Source organism: Serinus canaria, chromosome 1, assembly GCF_022539315.1.
Source record: "Serinus canaria isolate serCan28SL12 chromosome 1, serCan2020, whole genome shotgun sequence".
In the NCBI taxonomy this organism is placed as follows: Eukaryota; Metazoa; Chordata; class Aves; order Passeriformes; family Fringillidae; genus Serinus; species Serinus canaria.
In genome coordinates, this window is record NC_066313.1 from 27,028,938 (window position 1) to 27,052,755 (window position 23,818).

The following is a 23,818-nucleotide window of genomic DNA, read 5'->3' on the forward strand; positions in this document are numbered from 1 at the left end:
CCCGCGCCCGAGTCTCCTCCTCCCCCGTCCCGCGCTGCCCACGGGTGGGTTGGGGGGTGCGGAGCGTGTGGGGTGTTTCGCGGGGAGGGGCGGCGGCGAGTGCGGAGCAGAGGGGCGGGGGAGGGGGCTCGTTCTGGGCCCTTCGGAAATGGGAGGTGGCTAAGGCGGGCAGCGGTGGGAGCGATGGGAGGGCGGCGGGGCGCAGGCGGAGGCGCCTGAGCGCGGCGGGAGAGGGGGCGACACAGCCGCGGGGCGGGGGTACCCCGCTCCCCGCCGCACCCCCCCCCTCCCGGAGCCGCTGTCCCTGCCACCGACCGGTTATTCCGGAGCCGCGAGAGGAAACGAGGGAGCGCGGAAAAGGAGGAGGGAGGAAAGGGGAGAAAAAAAAAAAAAAAAAAAGAAGGGGGGGCAGCAGCGTTTAAATCCCTGCCCCCCGCTCCTCGCCGCCTCCATTCCTCCCTTCATTCGACCTCCCCTCAGGAGCCGCCGGTGAGTCCCTCGCCCGCTCCCAGCCGCTCCCGCCCCGCTTGTCATTGTCGCCCACTCTCTGCATTCTTTCGCGGCTGGATTTTAACCCTCCGGTCCGTCTGTCGGGATGGGGAGCGAGGCGGCGCGGGGGGGGGAAACACCAAAGTTGGGGGGGGCAGGAGGGGCGAGAGTGCGATTAACCCCCGCGGCGCTGGGGAAGGGTCCCCAGCGGTCCCTGCCCCGGCGTAGATGCGGCGAGGGGCCGGGAAGGAGCCGGGACAGCGCCGCGGGGCACGGGGGCTCGGCGGGGCGGGGGTCCCGGCCGCGGCTGGGGGCTCTCCGGCATCACCGGGGGGCGCTGCCCGCCCGGGGCTCGCCGCCCGCCCGGGCTGGGCTGCGCTGGACGGCGGCGCAGCGCCTTCCCTCCGGAACGGGGGGCGGGGGTCGCGCGGGGCTCCGCGCCCGCCGCGGGGGTCCCGGGGCGGGGACACCCCCCGCCGCGCGCTCGGCGTGACGTCAGCGCCCGCGGAGCCCCCCTTCCCTGCGGCGGGAAGTTCGGCGGGGGCAGGGGCGCGCGGGGCCCGGGGGGCGCGGGCGGGCGGGAGTTGCGAGTTTGCGGCCCGGCGCCGTGCGGGGAGGAGGGCGGCTCAGCGCTGGAGGGGACCGGCACAGCTCTGGAGGGGACCGACTCCCTCCCCGCCTGCCTTCGGGGGGGGGGGGGCTCGCATTGTCCCCGCTTCCCCAGGTGCGGCCGGGGAGCGGGCAGGAGGAGCTGGGAATAACGTTTCCATCGGGGGACCGAGAAGAGTGTCGGCTCCCCCCGCCGTGGCTGTAGCGGGCACGGGTGGGATTCAGTCCTTGCCGCTGCCCGCTCCTCTGGCGCGCCAGGGTGCCGCCTGGGGACCGGGGCGCTGGCGAGACCCCGTACGCCTGGGTGGCATCGGAGTGGCGGCTGCGCTCCTCTTGAAGCGGCCGAGATCCTTCGGTGTGTCCGGCTGGTTGTCCGTTTGTTATTCAGGGTTCCTGAAGAAGTGGCATCTGGGTTTCCCACGTTGCCCTTTTGGCTATGCCATGGAGCCGGTGGCCGTTCTGTCTTGCTGGCTTGTGCTGGCCTGTGGCCGGCTCGGCTGCTGTTGCCCAGCGAATTGCCGGCTGTATTTTGCCGAGTGGCCGCTGTGCTGTTGAAGTGGCAGCCATTTGGTCACCGTGGCATTACTTTGCACGCCGCCTTTGCTCGCCGTGGAGTTGTGCCTTGATAGCTATTGTACGTTCCCGAAGTTGCTTTCCAGATGGGCAGTGTCTTTCCTTGCGTTTGCTTCAGTGCCGTGGCTGCCTTGAGTTCCGCAGCCGATTCCTCATTTGCCAGGATGGCTTCTGTAAGAATTTGTAGGGCTTTTGTCTGCAGGGTCTGTTTTTTTGCTGGGCTGTGCCTTGAGAAGCAGCGTGTCCTTACCGAGCTCGGCACCCGAATCTGTTGTCATTATTTCTGGTTGTACTGGGTGGATTGCATAGGAGCCGCTATGCTTTCCAGCCTTAAAAAAGTGAGGAGAAAGTAGTGGGCCATTATCTTGAGGCGTGGAGCAGGGAAATGAAGAAGTTGGAAATGCCGTTCATTTTGTGTCCACCTGAGTGAGTGCTGGAGCACAGTTACACACCCTTCAGGTGTGCGCTGCCTAAAGCTGCAGAGTTCAGCCTTGACCTCCCACCAGAGAATGCCACAGCTGTCTGAGTTGAAAGCTGGACTCTCCTTTCTTCTAAGCCCGAGTGTGTTGTGAATCACTGCTGTGCTGCACACACATTCCCAAGGGGCTGGAGCTCCACGGTCATTACCCATGGATGGGACACTTGTAAATGTGAATGATCAAATTGTTCATTTGGAATTATTCTCATTCTCTCTTGTCCTGTTTCTTGGCTGAGTTGTTAATGTTATTTTGTGTCTGTCATTAGTGATGGCCCAGCAATCATTTGTGTGTTTCCCCAACTTCTTAGGAATGACCTGATCTTTGAAACCAGACTTTCCCAGTTATGATTCATGATGGAGCTTTTTAAGCATGGCCAAAGAGTGAACTTGTAGTACCATGGTTCTTGCTGGAAATTGTAAAAAACCTCCAAACATTTGAAAATTAAATGTGCAGTGAATCTTAATGAACAAGATGAACAGGTTTAACCTGCTGCAGTGACCTACCTTTACCTCTCTTCATATGCATTTGCCTCCTCCCCTGGGTTTTGTACCCCTTGGATGCCTCTGAAAGGTTCTTTCATTCTCACCTTTAGGTTTACCTGAACAAGGAGTTATGATGACATTTCTTGTGTGTTACTTGTATTCCAAAATGGTAATGGCCATGCAAGGAACTGTGATTCTATAGCATGGTGAGATTGCTGTACTCAAACAGCCTGATCTGTATTGTTCTTCAAGAGGAGGAGGAGCATCTAGTCCAGTCAGACTAGGTGATCATTGTAGGTCCCTTCCAACTGAAATATTCCATCCTGATTTTATTTTGTGGGTGAAATACATCAGGCAGGTTTTTCTCCTCCCAAAGTTTAGCCCCTGTCACTCCTTGTCCTGGAGCTCTCTCATGTTCATCAGTGTTTTTCTTGGGGATGGAAGTGGAGTTGAGAGGAGCAGTCCATGTGGAATACAGAGCTGTGTAGGGAAGGTTTATTTATTTACCACGTCTGGGGTGTAATAATGTTTGCAAGTGCAATCTCTGGAATTGGTCTGTGCACATGTTCAGCTGTGCCCCTCCTTAAATACCTATCCAAATGTTTGCCCATCTTATATTATTCCTCCTTGTGTAATGCCTTTTCTTCTGAGAACCTGGTTTTCGCTTCTGTCAGACTTTATCTTCCCCAGTTAATTTCTTTCTCCCAATCCCTTTTGGACAAATAAACTATTTTCCTGCCTTCATTGGATTTTCTGGACTCACTCTTCTTCCATTAGGAGATGCTTTGGAAGTATGACATTTATTTCTTGTGTTTATCACTTTATCTCTTCCATCTGTACTTCTTGAAGACTATGTCTAGTGAAGTACAAAATAGCAGCGCTTTACAAACTTCTTAAAGGCTGAAGGAGAAGGCAGCACAAGTTCTGACTGTTCAAAAGCTGAAAAAGTCATGCTCTGAACCAAGTTAGCACATCTAGGGTAGGTATTCTCTGCAGAACTAATTCCTGAGGTCCCTGCTGGAGTCTGGTCACAGCGGATGGTTTAACATGAGCATGAGATGCTCCCTCTCAGTGCCTTCCCTGACCTCCTGAGGCTCAGCAGTGCCCAAGGCATGTGTTGCCAGGCTGGCAAGGTGCATGTCCCACTGCTCCTTGTCACGTTGAGATGAGCACTGGAGAATCATTCTGTTCTTCCAGTCACGTGTTGGGCAGTGGTGGGCCCACAGCCCATGTTGTCAGTGAGGTGTGTATGGGGCATGGTGAAACAGAAGGGGATGTTTCCAGTTCAAGTGGCTTGAGCTTCACCTCCCTACCAGTCTGGTTTGGGCTTCAGATGTTTAGGGATAAGGATTTGGCCATGTTTTAAGTTTAACAGAAGTCAACTTCATGAGGAAGCAATCCCTTCAGAAGCAGTGCCTAGCTTCCAACTCTGATAATCCTCCTGCAGAAGTTTCTGACCGTCTGTTTTCTGTGTGTGTTGTGGCAGCAAACACTGATTTGTTGTTGTCTCCTCTTGTAAAAATATCAATGTTTGATTGATCATTGTGGCAGTATTTTCACCTACAAACCAAAGGCTAACTGCAATATCTTCTCCAGGCAATTTCAGCCAATGATGGTCTGTCTGGGCTTTGCTGAAGAAGGGGAGCTGGTTGCTCTCAATCTTACTTCATGTCTCTTGCCCTGGTGACATTCTTCATCACAGAGAGTTTAGCTGGAAAATTTTTGTCTTGTACTTCCCTGCTGTACAATGCACTTGGTGATAGCCTGTTTCTTCCACAAGGTCTCTCTGCACTATAGATCACTTAAGTGAAGGTTGCATTTGAGCAACCTTCTTCTCTTTGGACTGTGAATTGGATTTACTGTATGTGTGTATATATATATTTATGTGTGTGTGTATATAACAATATATATGGTAGTTTGTATAATATAATAGATCTTGTATAAAATATAATGTTATATAGTTATTAAATTTTATATTGATATATATATATATAGCAGAGTGTATTGGATATAAAGTGTATCTATAGCACAGTATTTTGGATATACTGCTGGTTTTTTTCTTTCAGGCAGTGCAACAGATGAAGTGATTTACCTCAGAATTATTCAGAGTTTGCCAGACACATAAAGAGGGCCCACCCTCCATGAAGAATGGTTTATCCAGTCATGGTTATCCATCAGGCTTTCCTCATACGTTGCTGGACCATTGCTTTCAAAGTCCATTTTCACCAGACCTAGCTACACCTTTTGGCCAAATTCTATGACTGCTAATGAGTTTAGTATTGAAAAACCCATTCTCATCAACTGGATGGTCTGTGCAGAAAATATTAAGAGCATTTATTTTACAATAAAATAAAATAAAACCTTTAAAAAAATCTGTGATACACTAGATTCCTATGCAAGTTTTTCAAGTGATTGATTTATCCTGCTTTTCAAATTTTGCACCATTCTTCAAATTTTGCATCATTCTGTTCGATTTGTCTAGCTTTATCGATTGGATATGAGGGTCTTTGTTATGGAGGTTAAAGAGCTGTCAGAAATCTTCTTCCTTTGTAGTGCTCGTAGGCCATCTTCAAGTCTCCTTTACATTTTCTCAGGTAAGCTATATTTCAGTTTAAGGTTATAAGGGGGAGGAGTAAATAACATTTCTCAATTTGTCAGCATCCTTTTTGGAGAACACAGGTAAAAATGGCATGCACTGCTCCCATAATTGCCTTCCAATCTTGTGTGTAGTCAGGTGAAAATCACCTCTCTTTTCCTGCTCCTGAAGAATATTCTTTTCTCTGTGCACTGGTGGATTTCATCCATTCAAGAAAAGCCTTCTTAGAAGTCTTTTCAGACTTTTGGGGTGAGAGATGAGGGATGAGGGCAGGATCATCCCACTTGGCCAATCCTTGGCCAGTAGACCAAGGAGAAGCCGTGGGATCCCAAGCCTAGGAGTGATTTGGAGTTTACCAGTGAGTCATGTCTGCTGTTCTGTTGTTCCTCTGCCCATTTCCCTGGCCCTAGTTCTCTTCTTTCCTTCTGGATGTGTCTGTCCATCTTCATCCTGTTCACACGCTTGCCCTTGGCACATGTGGCTCTTGTGTTATCTTTGCTGTCAGTCATGAATCCCTGGAAACAGAGAATCTGAAGGGTGTCCTTTGGGTCAGTGGCTGCAAAGTCATGGAATCATTTAGGTTGGAAGAGACCTCCAGGATCATTGAGTCCAGCCATTAATCTAATAATGTATTTTTCTAATCTTACCTGATCTAATCCAATCCAATCTAATCCAATCCAACCCTGTGTCATTTTCCTCTGATACTCCTGCAGTTTCTAGCTGTTTTCAGTGGAGGACCTGCCATAGCCAGATATGGTTTCTAGCTATCCTGAAAGTGCCAGGGATTCTCTCTTGAATGATTCTCTCCAGTCTCCCATCAAACACAAAGAACCTTCTAGCACCCATGGTGTCCTTTAATTGGACATTCTGCAGCTACTTGTTTCAAGAACAACTCTTTCTTTTTAGTTAGTTTTGAACGTGTTTCTTTGTGGTGTTGTTTGAGGGCCATCAAATTTGTACTGAAAAAGATAGTAAAAAAATTATTTCCTACCTAACCTCTAATTTTTATACATGGCTTTATGGTCCCCAATCACATCCTCACTTCAATAACCTTTTCTGTGGACAGAGATGTCTAACCCACTCAGTTGTGCCTCTTCATTGCCCCTTCTGGTTCCTATGGAAGAAGCAGAATTGCACACACATTTCAAGTTGTGGGAAAGCCATAGGTTTGTGTGGGGGCGTAATGATGTTCTCCTCAGGAAATTCTAGCATGCAGTTTACTTTCTCAGTGGCTGCTGGATGCCAAGGTGCCAGATCTGCCTCTTCATGGATCTGCCTCTTATATCCAAAGGGTATCACTTGTGAGTTGCACTGGTCAGCTCAGAGTCTGGATGTCCCTTCCAGCTCTAGCATCCTCCTTTGAGTCTCTGGGCAGCCATCCTGTGATGTCTCTGAGTAATTTGCTTTGCATTCTTAGCAAAGGGACATCTGTGTATCAAAAGAGGGCTGTGAGGTATTACAGAGACCCTTGGCCCCTAACAGCTCCACAGGTAAGACGTGCTCAGGTGTTGCAAATATAGAAGATGCTGTACTTCATAAAATAGTGAGTGTGGGGAATGTGATGTGTCCTTCCTCTGGATCATGCATCTGTGGGCTTCATCCCACTTGCAGAAGGCAGAGCCCAGTGTGGTCTTTTTCCCTGATCCACCACTGGGCTCTGCCAGCCTGTATCTCCGAGAGATCTGGAATCCCTCCTCTGGGGAGACAGAATGATTCTTCTGGGATTTTTAAGTAAATCTGTTACATACTTAACAGTCATTTTACTGTGCCCTCAGGAATTGTTTTATGATTAACATAACCTTCTTTAGTACATCTAACCTTCATTTAGTGAATCAAACTTTATTTTCAGTTGCTTTTGCAAAAATTAATATCTTCTTCTATGCTGTAAATTAAGCTATTGTTAAATGCATGAATATTTTTATTATTTATTACCTTCCTTTAGCTCTGTTATTTCACTCTGTTAATCATAGTTTCTTTTTAACAGATACATTTTTATTTGAATGGAGGTTCCAGAACTAGAGTTTTCATACTCAAAATAACATTCTTGCTCCTCATGGTTGTGCAAAATTAAGAAAACAAAACATTAATATAGGCTTAATAAAATGTAAACTAGCTTTATCTCCTAAGACTGCCAGTGCTCTGCACAGTTATTTTTAGTATTCTTATTTGGCACTCTTTCCTGGAGCGTGAGTGTTTTAATTTTTATTTATTATTTTACTGCAGAGAAGGAGCACATAGGTAGCCTGACAAGTGAATTTGTCAACAAGTACATATAAGAAGGATTGAAGCTGTTGCCTCAAGATGAGTCTCTTTTTTGCATGTGAGGTGTTATTTTAGAATCATTTTAGGATATTTTATACAATGATGGGAATGGTGTGGATTGAAAGGGGCCTTGAACATCATCCAGTTCCACCCCCCCTGCCATGGGCAAGGACACCTTCCACTAGACCAGGTTGCTCCTGGTCCCTTGCATCTTGGCCTTAAACACTTCCAGGGTTGGGGCATTCTCAGCTTCTCTGGGAAACCTGTTCCTGTGTCTCACCACCCTCATAGAAAAGAGTTTCTTCCTTATAGTCAATTTAAACCTGCCCTCTTTCAGCTTAAAACCATTGCCCCTTGTCCTGTAATTGCGTGCCCTGGTAAAAATTGTCTCTCTACCTTTCTTATTAGCCACCTTTACATGCTTAGAATCTCAGAATCACAGAATCATTAAGGTTGGAAAAGACTTCCAAGATCATCAAGTCTAACTGTTGACCAAACATTACCTTGTCAACTAAGCCAGAGCACTGAGTGCCATGTCTGGTCATTTCTTGAACACTTCCCAGGATGGTGATTCCACTGTTGCCCTGGGCAGCCCATTCCAAGGCTTCACCACCCTTTCAGTGAAGAAATTCTTCCTGATGCCCATCCTGAACCTCTCCTGGCACAGCTTGAGACCATTTCCTCTCATCCCATTACTTGTTGACTGGGAGAAGAGGCCGATCCCCACCTGGCTACACCCTCCTTTCAGGGAATTGTACCAGGTCCCTGTCCTTCCTCTGCTGGGGACCCCAGAGCTGGATGCAGCACTCCAGCTGGGGTCTTGCCAGAGCAGAGCAAAGGGGCAGAATTCCCTCCCTCACCCTGCTGCCACTGCTGGCTTTGATGCAGCTTAGGACATGTTTGGCCTTCTGGGCTGCAAGTGCACATTGTTAGCTCACGCCCAATTTTTTGTTCACCTGTATCGCAAGATTTTTGCCACAGAGCTGCTCCCAGCCTCTTCATTCCCCAGCCTGTACTGCTCCTGGTGATTGCCTTGACCCATGTTCAGGACCTGCACTTCACCTTGTTGAGTTTCATGAGTGTCACATGGTTCCACTCCTCAATCCTGTCAAGGTCCCTCTGGATGGCATCTCTTCACTTTAGCCTATCAACCACTTGACTTGGTGTCATCTGCCCCTTGCAGAGAGTGCACTCAATCCCACCATCTGTGTCATTGATGAAGATATTAAACAGTATTGGTCCCAGATCCTTGGGGGACACCACTGGTTCAAGGTTTCCAGTTTGACATTGAACCGTTGACTGTAACTCTTTGGATGGAGCATCCATCCAGTTATCAAATATCATGGAGACCGGCTTGGCCACTATGTCAGCCCTCAAGACCCTGGGAAGCATCTCATTGGGTCCCATGGACTTGCTCAGTTTCCTCAGGTGGGCTCAAACCTGACTTCTTATGATAGGATTGTGAATCAGCTCTTAGATAGAAAGATGTAAATTGAGAGAGTCCGTTCAGCTTGTGTATTAAAAGTGTGTGTGATTCGCCCTCTGGCACAGTGGAGTTTCTGAAAGCATACATTTGCATTTATTGTTAATATTTATTTAAACACATCACATAGTGACCCATTCTGTGTGGAGAGTGTCTCCTTTCATCCGACAATTCTGTGCCATTATATTTTGAAGACAGAAGAATCCAGTGAAATTCCAGTACACTGCCAGTATGAAATCAATGTCTTTATAGAAAATAACAAAAATTGACAGCTGTCACTATTTTCATACTGGATTTATATTTTGACTTCTTGAGCAGCAGTCAGAGTTTGCACTTGTGTTGTAGGTGTTTCTGTCTGAGTTTGCCACATAACACTGTGCTGCCAAACCTCGCTGGCAGGGCAGGTCTCAGCCCTTCCTGCCTGTGTCTGATGGCTGCTGGTGGTTGGATGTACCTGTCCCAGCCCTTGTGGAGGGGTCTGCAGAGGACTGGGAGGTGTGTGCTCTGATCCTGGGGTCTCTCTGTGCAGTGACCTGCATGAGAGTGACCTGCAGGAGTCCTGTTCCTTGATTAATTCACTTCCCAGCCTGAGTTCACAGCCCCTGCATCCACCCAGTGTTGTAGTTACTTTGTAGGAGACAGCCTTTGTTTGAAAACTACCTTTCATTTGTAAACCTTTGTGTATGTATTCTTAACAAGATTTACTGAATATAGAAGATTTGCCAGTCATGGCAGTATTCACACCCAGGATAATATTAGCCACAAATGTTTGCCATCTTGGTATTCAACCATTTTGGCATCCTAATCCCTTTGCTCGCAGAGTCATTTTCCCTTTTACAGTAATGTCATGTTCCAGGTATGTATCAAAAGACAGTGACATGCAGCCTCAACCCTGATCTGTTTTCTCATTGCTGTCCAACACTGAACATGGTGCCCTTCCTCTTCCTTCCTTCTCTTTCTCCATCATGCCCTATAGTGAAATGCCAGAGTTCAAGCATGAAATCAGGTAATTAGCCCTTGGGAAATGCTGTACTTCGGGTTGTCTGATTGTAGTATCTAGGACAAAACTTAATGTTTTCAAGATTGTACACAATTGTTAAAACCGATTACATTTCTGGAAAATTTCCCTTCATTTTACAAAATGAGGGAGATTGAGACAGGAGTTAAAAATATTTGGGACCATCATTCATTGGAGTCATATTTATATATACATACTGCTATTCTTCTTAGTGATCTTACCCATCAAGAGGGATCCATCAGTTAACATTCCAGCTTATTTTCAGGACACTTTTCAGCATCTGCAGTGTGTTAAAAAGCAGCTGTGTTCGTTTTGCCACCCTGGTTCCTTCCCTCCAGTGCTAGTCCATCTCTTTGTAGAAGTGGGAAGAGAAAAAACAGGATGGGAACAGAGAGCTATTGAATTGCAGAGAAGCAGACTCAGTTTAATTCTCACATCTGACTTCTGAATCCCTGCCTTTGCATACTAAATACCTTGGATTTCATGTAGGATTTTGGATGTGATTCCTACATTTCAGAAAATGACTTAAAGAGTAGTCACTGTGTACAAATGAAGAAAACAAGAGGTTTGCTCTTCAGAACATCTGTACTTAGGCTAAAGCAGTTGTTCCACTGACACCTTACTCCAAACTTCCATGGACTAGCATCTACTTGCATGGACTAGCATCTAGTGGAAGCTGGCTTTGTCTATAGTAAATAAACCATAAAGGGGATAATGTTAGCTCTTTTTCTTAAATAACACTGATGCTGGGAGCCCTCATCTCTCCCTTCTGCAGCCGCTGGCCTCAGAGAGAGCTAGCTGGACCTTAGCTGGCCTTTGATCTTCTCAAGCAGGCTGGAGCCCTGGACTTGGGCTGTGCATCCTGGGGCTTGCTCTGCCATTGAGCACCTGCTGAAGTGTCCAAACCCTGCATGGCTCTGGCAGCATCTCCCTGTCTTCCTGGTCTCAGTGGAAACGGGCTCCTGGCTGCTGGACACATGCTGGGTGTAGCCCTGCCTGCAGTACAAGCGTGTGCAGTGCTTTGGTTTGTCATTTACACTTCTGGCCAAGCCCTCAAACACCACCCCAGAAACTTGGTTCCCATTTCCTCTGCTTCTGTTGCCGTCTAGGAAAGTTTATTTCCTCAAAGCCACAGCCTGCCACAGTAAATGCTCTCCTGAGCCAAGGACAAACATTCAGCCTGCTTTCTAAGAGGTAAAACCTTAGTGTTTCTCATTTGAGATGGACTTGTTTCCAGTTTGGTAACCTGGGAGAATTGCTCCACATGACAGCCTGGGAAGGACAGAACCTATCTGTGTCCTTCAACAAAAGAGGAGCTGGACCTTCTAAGCTTCTGGCTGGTGGTGCAGGACAGTCCAGGCTTTGGGAAGGAGAATTAATTGGAGCTGAGGAGGAGGAGGAGCAGGATCCATTTTGAATGCCATGTGGGGGATGCCTGTTGGAGTGTGTGTTGCTCGCAGGAGACTTCACCAGGGCTCACAGGAGAATATGGAGGGGTTTGGGCAATAAGCCAAGCCAAGCTGGGTTGTATGAAATGCAAACAGAAAATTGCAATTTGCAATGCCTCATAACTCAGTTGAACCTGTGAAGGGCTTCACAGGGCCAGGGAAAGGTTAACCCTTCCACAGTTAGGCGTGTCACGTCTCACCTCCTAAGCAAAACCATGGAGCCCTAAGAACCCGTCAGAGACATTTGCAGGCGTCTTCACTGATGGGAATGGTTAAGTTAGCTTGCTAATTGTAAAGGCTCACATTGCAGGCTTTTATTTCATAGATGTTAAAATTAGAAGGTGGATTTGTGATCCTCTCATCTGGCTGTAACAGTGGCAATGCTGCTATACTAATAATGTGTGCGTCAATTCTCTTACATATTTTAGTAAAGTCTTCCCTTTCTAAGTGACAGAAACTTCTGCCTCAGTCAGTGGTTGATTATCTCTTGAAATACCACTGTTTCTGGCTTTGTTTCTTACTGCATATTCAGTGGTTGGAGTAAGTACGGAGTGGGCATCCCTTTGAAAAAGGGAAGTTTCAGTGTGGTTGGCTGCATGTTATTTCCCTGCTGACTGACTTCTCTGGGAAGAAGATGGTAATTGTCATTCCACAGTTGCTGGAAAGCTGAAGCGAGACCTGTGTGCTGCATTATCACTCTGGCTTCTTTGGTGTGGGAGGCGTGGGTGGTATCCCTGTGGAATGCAGGGAGCAGTGACATTGGTAGCCTGCTGTTGCTGCTGCTGTGCCTTCAGAGCTGAGCTAATGCTTGCAGGTTGCCACCATGGTGTGAGTCAAAGTGTAGTTAAATTAGGATCACCTTAGGTATGACAATTGTATGTTTCGCATAAGAAGCGTTCTGGATGCTTATCTAGAATAACATCAGTGTAACTGGCTGAATTAGCAACCAGAGGCCAAAGCGTGACAGAAATATGAGCCTGTAAAACAAGTCAGTGGGTGGGGATTGGGAGTGGGCTCTGCCTCCATTAGGTCAGTTACAAACCACCATCAGCTATTTTCCTATTAAAGAAGAGGTCTCAGTTAATGAATTGATGTGTGTGGGAATTAATGCTGGATGAGTCCCCTTGGGGCTCTCGTGATGAAGGTCAAATAAAATATTAATGGAATTAAAACAAACAATCCCCTGATTTTCCTAAGTACCTTCCGGATGGGTTTCTGTAAGCACTGGTCAGGGAAGATGTGGAGCCCCAGGAGAGACAGGCCAGTGTCATTACTCCCGTTTCATGGTCAGGCAGATGAAGACAGTGGAAAGCAGTGACCCTGGGGCCACACAGTCCAGCAACAGGGCTGCACAGGATGTCTGAAAGTTCTCCTGTCAGGTGCTATGTTCTGATCCCTCTTTTCAGCTCCCGTCTCAGAGAAACGGAAGTCATCCAGATTGCTCCTGCACTGCTTGGCTGGAAGGTGATTTTTCCAGGTGTGGGATGGTCTTCAGGAGCCCCAAATCTATAGGCTTCTTATTCACAGAATTCCTCTGTGCTTTCAGATGAGAAAATAAAACTCAGTAATTATGGCTTTTTTCTGCTGATGCCTCTTCCACAGGACACATTCCTTGTCTTTCAGATTGTCCATTCCAGAGGCTGAGTATAGCAACTCAGATGACAGGCTTGGGAAGGATAAAGTCCTTTTGGTTATGTGTGTGCAGTGCAGAGCAGTGCAAAAGGTCTTTATCTTGCTGGATTCAAACAAGCTAACTTCAGGAGCAGTATCCCTGAATAATTTCCTCCAGTTCCCAGGCTAACACAAACATGGTACTTTCATACTCCAGAGTAGGAACTGTGTGATACAACAGGGTGTTAAATATCTACAGTAAAATGCTTTTGGACATGGCACAAAGCTGTAAATTGTTTTGAGGGATCTCAGAAATCTTCCCGCTGCTGCAAAGTGTAAGGATGTACTCTGCATCCCTGGGTGTGACTCGGTCTGGTACACTGAGAATAATCTGGTGGTGAGGAGGAGGAGACCCTGGCAGGCACGCCAGGCTAAACAGAGCTGGTGATGGTGTCGTGCAAAAGCAGAGCTCACTGTGTTTCCTCGCACCTATTTGTGTACCTTGGGCATGGAACAGCCTGAGCAAGACTTGTCACATTTTCTGCATAACGTGGTACTGCATGAGTGCTTGTGAATGTGCTCCAGAGAGGGCAGGGCTGTACAGTGCCCTTCAGTAAAGGCCACTTTGCTGAATGACAAATGACACAGGGCTAGCAAATGGCAGCACGTGGCCAGGTAAGGGTGGTGTAACTTTCTTTGCACTGACAACAAGTGCACTAACAAAGTCAGAAGAATTGTAACTAGGAACATCTTAAAACACTTTCCTGTTATTTTTTTCCCAAGGAAAGGAAAATACTAAAATTATTTCAGAAGACAGATAACATCCTGATAACTGTTTCTTCTTGCATCCTCCAAAGCAGCGTTATTGGCCCCAAAAGATAGAATTAGATAATCACAGAATGGCTTGGATTAAGAGGAGCCTTAAAGGTCATATGCTTCCAACACCCCTGCCATGCACAGGGACATCTTCCACAAGACCAGGGTATTCAAAACCCCATCCAGCCTGGCCTTGAACACTGCCAGGGTTGGGGGGGTCCATGAGGCAACCTGTTCCAGTACCTCATCACCCTCAGAGTAAAAGAATTTCTTCCTAATATCTAATTTAAATTTGCCCTTTTTCAGTTTGAAGCCGTTAAAAATGAATACCTTGCCTCGTGCACATATCACTCCTAGAAATTGGAAATCGGATATGGCAGTAGGCAAATCTTTTCCCATACTGATGGGAGAGTTTATGGCATTCTTGGTAAATAGACCCGAGTCTCTAAATAAGGAAACAATATTAATTTTGTCATATTTCTATAGCAAACCACGAAAGGGTGTTCTATAGTCCACTCAGTCTTTCTCCCCCCTCATCTGCTTGTCTGCCTTTCAGGATCCAGTGGGATCTCAGTGTCTGGCTGGTGTAATCCCCTCTTCCAAAAGAGCTGCCCATCTCCATCTCCTCGGAAACGGCTGAAGGGGTTGTGGAGTCATAAAAATTTATGTTTTCATCAAACCGGGCCAAGGAGAATGGGGGTCCCACACCCAAAAGAATGAAGACACGACAGAACAAGGACTCAGTACGTGGGGCGGGAAAGGGGGGTGGGACATGAGAGCCAGGCTGGAGGTGTGGGTTGGAACTGAGGCTCCCCGCACAGCTAGTGGGCATGAGTTTGGCACAGCACAGTGCAAGGGGTTCAGGGGCTTTGGGAGGCTGGGCACAGAGCAGGGGCAGTGGGAGATGCAAAGCAAGACTGACACAGTGATCCCTCTCTTAGATGTCAATGCGGAGTGGACGGAAGAAAGAGACTCCGGGGCCCCGAGAGGAGCTCAGGTCACGGGGTCGAGCTTCCCCTGGTGGTGTCAGCACCTCCAGCAGTGATGGCAAGGCTGAGAAATCCCGACAAGCGACAAAGGTAATATCAGCTGGAACACAAATGTGGGGTGGCCAAGGACTGCCCAGACTGGGTGGGATCCATTTGAGGATCCAGGGACACAGACCAGAAGGGATCCACTAAGTAGTCTGTGCTGGGTTAGCTTTCTGAAATGGGCAGAATCTCTCTTTGCTCTCGTCCTTACCATCTTACACTTTCCCAAGAACTGGTGTCCAGTCTCAGCAGACCCTTTTAGTGCTCATTTTTGGCCATATGCTGGGTCCATGTTGGTCTGCTAGTGTCATTGACACACATACCATGGTGGCTGTGTCTCACCTGCTGTAGTCTGTGAAGACCTGTCAGGTTGGAAGATTTCCCCATGACCCTCCACCTCTGTGTTCTCCTTGTCTCCTTGCAGAAAGGCCGTTTGGAGGAATCCTGCACCCCCAAGAGCAGCAAGCAGGGCCGAACAGAAGAGATCTCAGAGAGTGAAGGGGAGGACACCAATGCTCCCAAAAAAACCAAAACTGAGGTGAGCTCTCCCTGCTGTGATTGCCGCAATGTGCCCAGTCCAGAGCAAAGTCTGCAGTTTCCTGTTTGTGCTGCTCGAGGTTCTGGCTGCTTGGGAGCCCTGACTCCTCAGGTTTTGCACTGCAGCTCTTCCAACCTAAATGGCATCTACAAAAATGCCACCAGGAGTGATGACTGAGCAGATGGAGGCTCTCTGTCCCATTTGCCTTGTGTTCAGGGGGCTGCTATGCTGTTGGAGCTGGGGATGTGCCCTGCCTTTTCCAGGTTAGTGCTGAGAGCCTGGCTCCATGTGCAGCCACAGGTTGGGCTGGAGTCAGTCCCTTCTGATCCCCAGCACAGTGTGACATGGAGGTGCTTAAGTCATGGTGGGTTCCAGGTGACAGTCATATAACACCTGCTCATGCACACACACAGAGCCATGGCAGGGCTTTTCCGAAATTCCACTGATTAGTGGTTGGGTAGTTGGAAGACTCAGCTCTTGTGTTTCTCCATTCCCTGTTAGACTGTTCAAGGAACTGGCCTTAAAGGCCTGCAAACATGGGGATACTTGCCCGTGTTAAGAGGTCCTTATAATTCAACCACCTTGGTTCCACTTCTGTAATTTCTCCCCGTGGACAGTCTGTTCAGCTCAGCAGTGGTATTTTTTCAGCTTAGCCTCCCTTGCTTAGAGTGGCACTTGTTAGTTACCCTTACCCATGATGGCTGCTAATCACCAGTGCACATTGTCTGAGGCAGCAGGTGGTGGGGAGGAGCAGGGCTTGGGAAGCAGAGGGGGAACTCCTGGAAGTAAGGAGTGCAACAGTGGGTGGGAGCTGGTCTCCTTGTGCAGGGAGAGCTCTGCAGGGGCAAGAAGAGCAGTTCTGGGTTTGGGGCCTGTGCTGGGACCACTGTGGCATGTGCTGCTCCATGCCACCAGTGATATAATGTCCTGGCCAACAGCCCATTGCCCCTGCTGTATCTGTTCCCTCTCAGCCTTGTGTGTAACATTTCCCTGCCCTCTCTCACTGCCTCTTTACACAAGGTAACCCTTGTTACCTCCTTCCTGAAGGCAGAATGCTCATGAAGGACCTGAGAGCACTGGAAAGGAGGCAGGAGGACTGGTGTTATGTGTACCTTGCCAGACAATGTCTCCTTTCCTCTTTGAGGTTTTCTAGTGCTGGGGTTGGCCGAGAAAGGTCAGAAAACAAGTTCTCTGGGAACTTGAAGTGTGTCAGGTGTGGTCTAGGAGGCCTCATAATGCCCCTTTCCTCCTCCTATCCTACTTCAGGAGCTGCCCTGTCCTCCATCCCCATCCGATGTTGACAGTCTTGATGGCCACAGCTTCAATGATGAGATGAGCAGCGACCCACGGGACATTGACCAGGATAACAGGAGCACCTCGCCCAGTGTCTACAGCCCCGGGAGCGTGGAGAATGACTCCGACTCCTCTTCTGTGCTGTCCCAGGGGCCGTCTCACACCTACCACCACCCCCCACTCTTCCCCGAGAGCCCGCCGGTAGCTCCCCCTCCCGACAGCTTGGCCCGTCCACCAGAGCCCAGCTTTGGGCTCCCGGGAGAGGTGCACCCCCAGGGACCCCCCGCAGGAAGTTACCATTCCCAGCTGGAGGGCCAGGCCTCACGCATTTTCCAAGCTCAAGCCCCACAGACACCTGCCTCCTCCTCCTCCTCCTCTTCCTCCTCCTCTGCTGTTGCTGCCCCTTCCGCTCCACCTTCCTCATCCTCTTCCTCCTCCTCTTCCTCCCACACTCCCCTTTATCCTGCGGCCAATGTGGTCCAGGTTGGGGCCAAAATTGCCAGTGGAGTGGGGGGGCTCTCAGCACCGGGGGCTCGTGAGCAGACCCTCAGCGCCAAGCACAATCCACCCCCTACCACCCCAATCTCACTGGCGTCCGTAGGAGGAGCGCTGCCGCCTCAAAAGACACCCCCAACCAACCCCCCGGCTGCCCCCCCGGCCTCGGCCCCTTCCTTCCCCCACGTCTCCTCCAACCTGCCTCCTCCGCCGGCCCTGCGCCCTCTCAACAACGCAGCGGCCGCCTCCAGCTCGCCAGGGATGGTGGGGCAGGCCCTGAGCGGCCACCTGCCCTCGCCCCACAGCATGGGGCAGGACAAGGCACAGGCCCTGGCCCCCTCCCGCTATCCCTACGCGCCTCCGCCGCTGCCGCCCTCCAGCTCCTCTGCCCAGTACCCCCAGCCCTCGCCGGGCCAGCCCCTGCCCAGCTACAGCGCTTCCTACGGGCACTCCTTCCCCCCGCCCAGCGGCCTCTCTGTCTCCAACCAGCCCCCCAAGTACACCCAGCCCTCCCTGCCCTCGCAGCCCGTCTGGAGCCAGGGGCCGCCCCCTTACAGCCGCCCCCTGGGCAACGCTGGCTCCCACCCCGCCGCCCCTTTCCCTGGCCAGTCCCCCCATCACCAGCAGCCTCCCCAGCAGCACCACCACGGTCACGGGAGCAGCGGGGGCGTCTCCCCAGCAGCCACAGCTCCTCCCCAGCCCGCCGGGGGCTACCCCCACGGCCTGGAGTCCAGCAGCCATCACCCTTCCCATCCCACCTACGGGCTGCGCCTCTACCCTCCCCACAGCCAGGCCGCCTACAGCCAGGCTCCTTCCGCCACCGCGGCCGCTGCCCCCTCTTCCTCCTCCTCGTCCTCGTCCTCATCCTCTTCCTCGTCCTCCTCTGCTGCCTCTTCCCAGGGAAGCTACCCCAGCATGTGCACGCACCCACCGGGGCAGAGTCCTGCCACCTACACTTTCCCCCCGCCGCCACCCCCCTCCCCTGCTCATGGGGCCGGCCCTCCGGTCACCTCTGCTGCCACCACGCTCTCCACCGTCATCGCCACCATGGCCTCCCCCTCTGCAGCCCCCTACAAGACGGTCTCGCCCCCGGTACCCCCGTCAGCTGTGGCCCCCTATGGGAAGCGGGCAGCCTCCCCTGTCCCCACCTTCCAGCCCCCGGCCCCCTACAAGCCGGGCTCGCCCCCCACTTCCTCGGCTGCCCCTTTCCGTGCAGCCACCCCTCCTGGCTACCGGGTGGCCTCTTCCCCTGTGGCGGGGGGCTACAAAGCCCCCTCACCCGCCCCCTCTGCCCCACCACCCTTGCCGGGGAGCATGGCTGCCCCGGCCCCGCCGCCACCCCCGCTCCCCCTCAGCGCTGCTCAGATCAAGCAGGAGCCATCGGAGGAGTACGAGCCCCCGGAGAGCCCCGTGCCACCTGCTCGCAGCCCCTCGCCGCCCCCCAAGGTGGTGGATGTGCCGAGCCATGCCAGCCAGTCAGCCAGGTGAGGGGAGACTGGTTTCTCCAAAGGATGGGGTGGGCCGTGTGGGGCAGGGAAGAGGAAATCACCCCAACCCTGAGGTGCAGCTGTGCCCTTTTGCCTTTTTCATGATGCTCTTCACATTCCCACAGTGCCTTTCCCACAGTAGCTTTCCCTGTCCCCATCACTGCTCACCAGCCCTTTTAGCACTGACAGGCTTCCCCTCTCATCCCCAGATTCAACAAACACCTGGACCGTGGCTTCAACTCCTGCTCCCGCACAGACCTGTACTTTGTGCCACTTGATGGCTCCAAGCTGGCCAAGAAAAGAGCAGACTTGGTGGAGAAAGTGCGCCGGGAGGCCGAGCAGAAGGCCCGTGAAGAGAAGGAGCGTGAACGGGAACGGGAGCGGGAGAAGGAGCGGGAGCGGGAGAAGGAGCGGGAGCTGGAGAGGAGTGTGGTAGGTCTGGGAGCCCCACTGCTGCAGCGCAGCCGGGGCGGATGCTCAAGGGCCCCCTCGGCCGCTCCCCGCTGGGACCCTGAAGCTGGTCTCTCTGCTCTTTTGCAGAAGATGGCCCAGGAGGGCCGTCCGGTCGAGTGCTCGTCCCTCGGGCCGGTTCCCCACCGCCCCTCCTTCGAGCAGGCCAGTGCTGTAGCGACTGTTCCCCCATACCTGGGCCCCGACACGCCGGCTCTGCGCACCCTTAGCGAGTACGCCCGGCCCCACGTCATGTCCCCCAGCAACCGCAACCACCCTTTCTACGTGCCCCTGGGCGCCGTCGACCCAGGCCTGCTGGGCTACAACGTGCCAGCCATCTACAGCAGTGATCCGGCCACGCGGGAACGGGAGCTGCGGGAGCGGGAGGCCCGCGAACGAGACCTGAGGGACCGGGACCTGCGTGAACGCCTCAAGCCCGGCTTTGAAGTCAAACCAGCCGAGTTGGAGCAGCTCCACGCTGTGCCCGCTGCTGCCATGGATCCGTTCCCACGCCATGGCGGGCTGAGTCTGCAGACGGCCCCCGGCCTTCATCCCGCTTTTCCCTTCCACCCAGGGCTGGGCCACTTGGAGCGGGAGAGGCTGGCGCTGGCAGCTGGCCCGACCCTTCGTCCCGACATGTCCTACGCTGAGCGCTTGGCGGCCGAACGCCAGCACGCCGAGCGGGTGGCCGCTCTCAGCAATGACCCTCTGGCCCGGCTGCAGATGCTCAATGTGACACCTCATCATCATCAGCATTCCCATATCCACTCCCACCTCCATCTCCACCAGCAGGATGCCATACACGCAGGTAAGGGCCGCGTGGTGCTGGTGCCCTGCGCAAAGCCCTGATTTCTGTCCTACTGTGCCTTCCTTGCGCTCCCTCCCTCTGGCCCTGGGGAACCCAAAACAGGGTTTAACTTTGAGGCCACAGATCTTCAGCCAGAAGAGCCCAACATCATGGTCATTCTTCCTTCCCCCACCCCCATCCCACCAAAGGCACTGACACTGCTGATCAGCGGCCAGCAAAATTGTTTGCACTGTGTCCTTTTGTTATGGATCTGTGGGGCCACAGTACAAGTGCTGGAGTCCCACTGACTGCCTGGGTGGTGCTGCTGTGAACTGCATTCCTTACACTGCATTCTGCAGAGGGAGCAAGAGCCCCTCTAAAACAGTTTTGGCAGTGTCCTTAGGACTAATGAAATGCTGGTTCTCAGTGGCTGCAGATAGTGGGATGGGAGGGGATAGAAGGTGGGCTAATCATAAGGAACTGGAAGCTGCTGTTCTTGAGAATTGAATAGTGGTCCCTTCCATTTCCACATCCTGCAGGAAAGCAAAATAAAATGTTTAGGGATGAAAATCTCAGGGAAGCAAAGCCCAGGCTACAGTGCAATTGAAAAAAAGTGTTGTGCCTGCTCAGGTGCTGTGAGCGGTCAGTGGGGTCTGGTGTCAGTCACAGCCACTGGCTCTGAGCAACTGCTCAGAGATGGCACGAGGTACAAGTGAGTGTCCATTTTCCCTACGATCCATGGTTGGGCACCTTAGTCTGGCTGGTAGTCCAAACCACTAGAAAGAGAATCTGTCCTGAATAAGACCTGGAAAAGGAAGCACCCAGTACGAGTATGCATGTGAATGGCTGTCAGAGTGACAGATGGGCATGATATGGGGTGCAGACCTGATTGCAGAGCAGGTCCTTGCAGAACCCTGCTGAACTTTAAGGAACTGTACTTCTAAGGAGCGGTATTTCTTCCTGAGGAGTGTAGGGACAGAGCTCTGCCAGACCAGTTCACATGAAGTTCGATGCAGGCAAAAAGAGTTAACATTCAGAAGGAGATGACACTGTGTTATTTAGCTGTGAAATCATCCCATCCCTAACACACTCTGACCCTCTCTCCCCATATCTGTTTTGTTAGGCCTTGTGTCTCTCTGTTACCCGCTACAAAGCCTGGGACAATTATCTTGTGGTATCTTTTCTTCCCAGCTTCAGCCTCCGTTCACCCTCTAATCGACCCCCTCGCCTCGGGATCACACCTCACCCGGATACCATACCCAGCTGGAACCATCCCCAACCCTCTCCTGCCTCACCCTCTACATGAGAATGAAGTGCTGCGCCACCAGCTCTTTGGTAAGGGACGTTACAGGGACTGCTGTTCTCCTCCGGAGAGCATCAGCAGAATTCCGAGGGGCTGGGGCATCCTGGGGCATCACGGGACCCAGGAGAGACTGGTTTCTCCTGCATCACGGGACCCAGGGGAGACTGGTTTCTCCAAAGGATGGGGTGGGCCGTGTGGGGCAGGGAAGAGGAAATCACCCCAAGCCTGAGGTGCAGCTGTGCCCTTTTGCCTTTTTCATGATGCTCTTCACATTCCCACAGTGCCTTTCCCACAGTAGCTTTCCCTGTCCCCATCACTGCTCACCAGCCCTTTCAGCACTGACAGGCTTCCCAGGTTGAGGTCTGTTAAACAGAGCATAGGACAGGCCCATGCTGCCAGGATGAGCAGGTCCTGCAAGTGGGAATGGGAGTGCAGTGGGGTCTTGACTGAGCTGTGGGGCCTTGGATGGAGCATTAACTGGGCTCTTCTCTGTGTCACCTTTGGGCGCAGCCGCGCCCTACAGGGACCTGCCAGGCTCGCTCTCGGCGCCCATGTCGGCGGCACACCAGCTGCAGGCCATGCACGCACAGTCGGCTGAGCTGCAGCGCCTGGCTCTGGAGCAGCAGCAGTGGCTCCACGCCCACCACCCCCTGCACGGCGTGCCGCTCCCCACGCAGGAGGACTACTACAGGTGCGTGGAGCTGCTCTCTCCTCACAAGAACACCTCCAGGCCGAGCCCTGGTGTGGGGCTGGTGCAGGCAGTGGGAGCAGGGAAGCACTGCCCCTGGAGCGGGTGACTGTGGCCAGCCCACACCGGGAACAGGGATGCTTTGCCACGGGGCACAGCTGTGGCTGGCCACCAGGAAGGTTGTACTTGGCAAGTGTCTATTCAATCCCTTGTGAGATCTCAGCTCCTCCCCTCTGAGCAGGGAGGTAACTTTTATGTGTTTCACACATGTTAATGCAGTTATGACTAACCAATACCCCTGCCAAAATACAAAATATTTATAAGTTTTTGATGGTTTTGCCCAGATAAGGAATTCACAAGTGCATAGCGAGGCACACTGGGAAAGAGAGAGGTAGAATGTTGTACCTTTTTAGTAGTATCTCCTACTTCAAGGATCTACAAAACCTCCCAAGCCAGCAGTGTTGTCTGGGTCCACAAATGAACAAAGACAGGGGAATGGTGTAAATTGCCTTTTTCCTTTTCACTATCACCTTGTTCCTCTTTTTTATCCTAGCCACCTGAAGAAGGAAAGTGACAAACCCCTTTAAATGGACTTCTACTGTCAGTGTGACATCATCATGTCTTTCTCTCAAGAGGAGCAATCAATCAACCAAATCCTGGGGGAGGGGAAGCTGCAAAATGACACATCCTGATCCCACCATGCAGTAGAGTACAAGAGAAGATGACAAAAAGTATGGGATGGCATCCTGGGAAAAGAGGAGAGAAGATGGGGAGGGACTGAAACACCACTAAAGGACCTGAAGCGATTGGTATGTGATTTCAGCTGAGCTCTGAAGAGAAGAGAATCAGCATTGCACAGAGCTCAGAAATACAAAGACTGACATGAGTTCAGGGTGGCAGGAGCTCCATCCTTGGTTTTGGGGGAACAGTTGCATTAAGTAAAAAGCGCAGAGCATTGCAGGACTTCATGTACAGGATGCTCCTACCTTTTCTGCTTCTGCAAGGAGGAGGTGCAGCCAAGAAATAACTGCAAACACACAAGAGCCTTCTTTCAAGATTCCTCCTCAACACCCCACCCCTCTTTAAGTGTAAGATACTGCTTAGCGATACAGAAAAGCAACGTGGAACTTTTTCAGATTAGCCAGAGCAGCTTCCCATTCTCCCAACATCCCTTCAGATGCAAACAAAGTGTTCCAGGTCCCTTGCTGAGCGGCCTCTCCTGCCTGCGGAGAGTCCAGTCCCAGCCATCGGGGTGCAAAGCGCTGCAGGACTGTTTGCAGGACGGGGGCTGTGCTTTTCCCAGGTGATGGGAAGGGGCACGGCCATGAGGTGCAAAGCACCACCTGACTGTGTTTGGAGACTGCCATCAGCGCCGTGACCCCTCTGAGCCCCGTGGTGTGAGCTGGCGTGGCCGGTGACACTGCGTCCTGGGACTGTCTGTAAGATGGTGGCTGCCCCTTTCCCCTCACCCCTCCTAATTGATGTACTTTAACTCATGCACATCCTATTAGACGTGGCAGTTTTATGTAGCAACTTGTGACTCCCTTGCCCCCGCGTGCGTGTTCTGATTTCACAGTTGTATCTCTCGATTGGTCCCCCATATATATATATATATATTTACTTAACCATTAAAGGAAAACACAACCAACAACCCAGCTATGGAAAAGAAAAAAAAACAACCACCCAAACGATGTTCCCCACGCACTCCCGAGCCCTGACACACATTCTAATAATTTATATATATAAATATATATATGAAGCTCTTAAAAAAGGAAAAAAAAAAAGACAAAAAAACCCTTTCAGAAACGGGACTCTGGTGTGTTCATTTCTTTTCAGTGGGGCCGGGGGGGGGGGGAAGGGCAGGAACACTCGCGGTGAAA

General features: G+C 51.3%; 1 protein-coding gene across 3 annotated transcripts; it reads left to right on the forward strand.

Moving 5' to 3' along the window:
* ATN1 (atrophin 1) lies at window positions 1-23,749 on the forward strand. Of its 3 annotated transcripts, none has more exons than XM_050985789.1 (10): window positions 1-44; window positions 14,423-14,609; window positions 14,808-14,945; window positions 15,322-15,435; window positions 16,702-18,707; window positions 18,920-19,142; window positions 19,251-19,968; window positions 21,139-21,282; window positions 21,761-21,941; window positions 22,492-23,749. In XM_050985789.1, exons 2-10 carry the CDS (start codon window positions 14,532-14,534, stop codon window positions 22,523-22,525), a joined length of 3,636 nt encoding a protein of 1,211 aa, XP_050841746.1. In that variant the 5' UTR covers window positions 1-44; window positions 14,423-14,531; the 3' UTR covers window positions 22,526-23,749. The 3 variants fall into 3 exon arrangements, with proteins under 3 accessions (XP_050841746.1, XP_050841682.1, XP_050841802.1); XM_050985725.1 differs by lacking the exon at window positions 1-44 and adding an exon at window positions 115-489; XM_050985845.1 differs by lacking the exon at window positions 1-44 and adding an exon at window positions 557-581.
* The last annotated feature ends 69 nt before the right edge of the window (window positions 23,750-23,818 follow it).

Bases quoted from the DNA above. Each gene is read 5' to 3' on its own strand.
- ATN1 (XM_050985789.1), top strand. From the start codon at position 14,532: ATGTTTTCATCAAACCGGGCCAAGGAGAATGGGGGTCCCACACCCAAA. The intron at 14,610-14,807 runs GTACGTGGGGCG...TCCCTCTCTTAG, and splicing joins CACGACAGAACAAGGACTCA to ATGTCAATGCGGAGTGGACG. The intron at 21,283-21,760 runs GTAAGGGACGTT...CTTTGGGCGCAG, and splicing joins GCTGCGCCACCAGCTCTTTG to CCGCGCCCTACAGGGACCTG.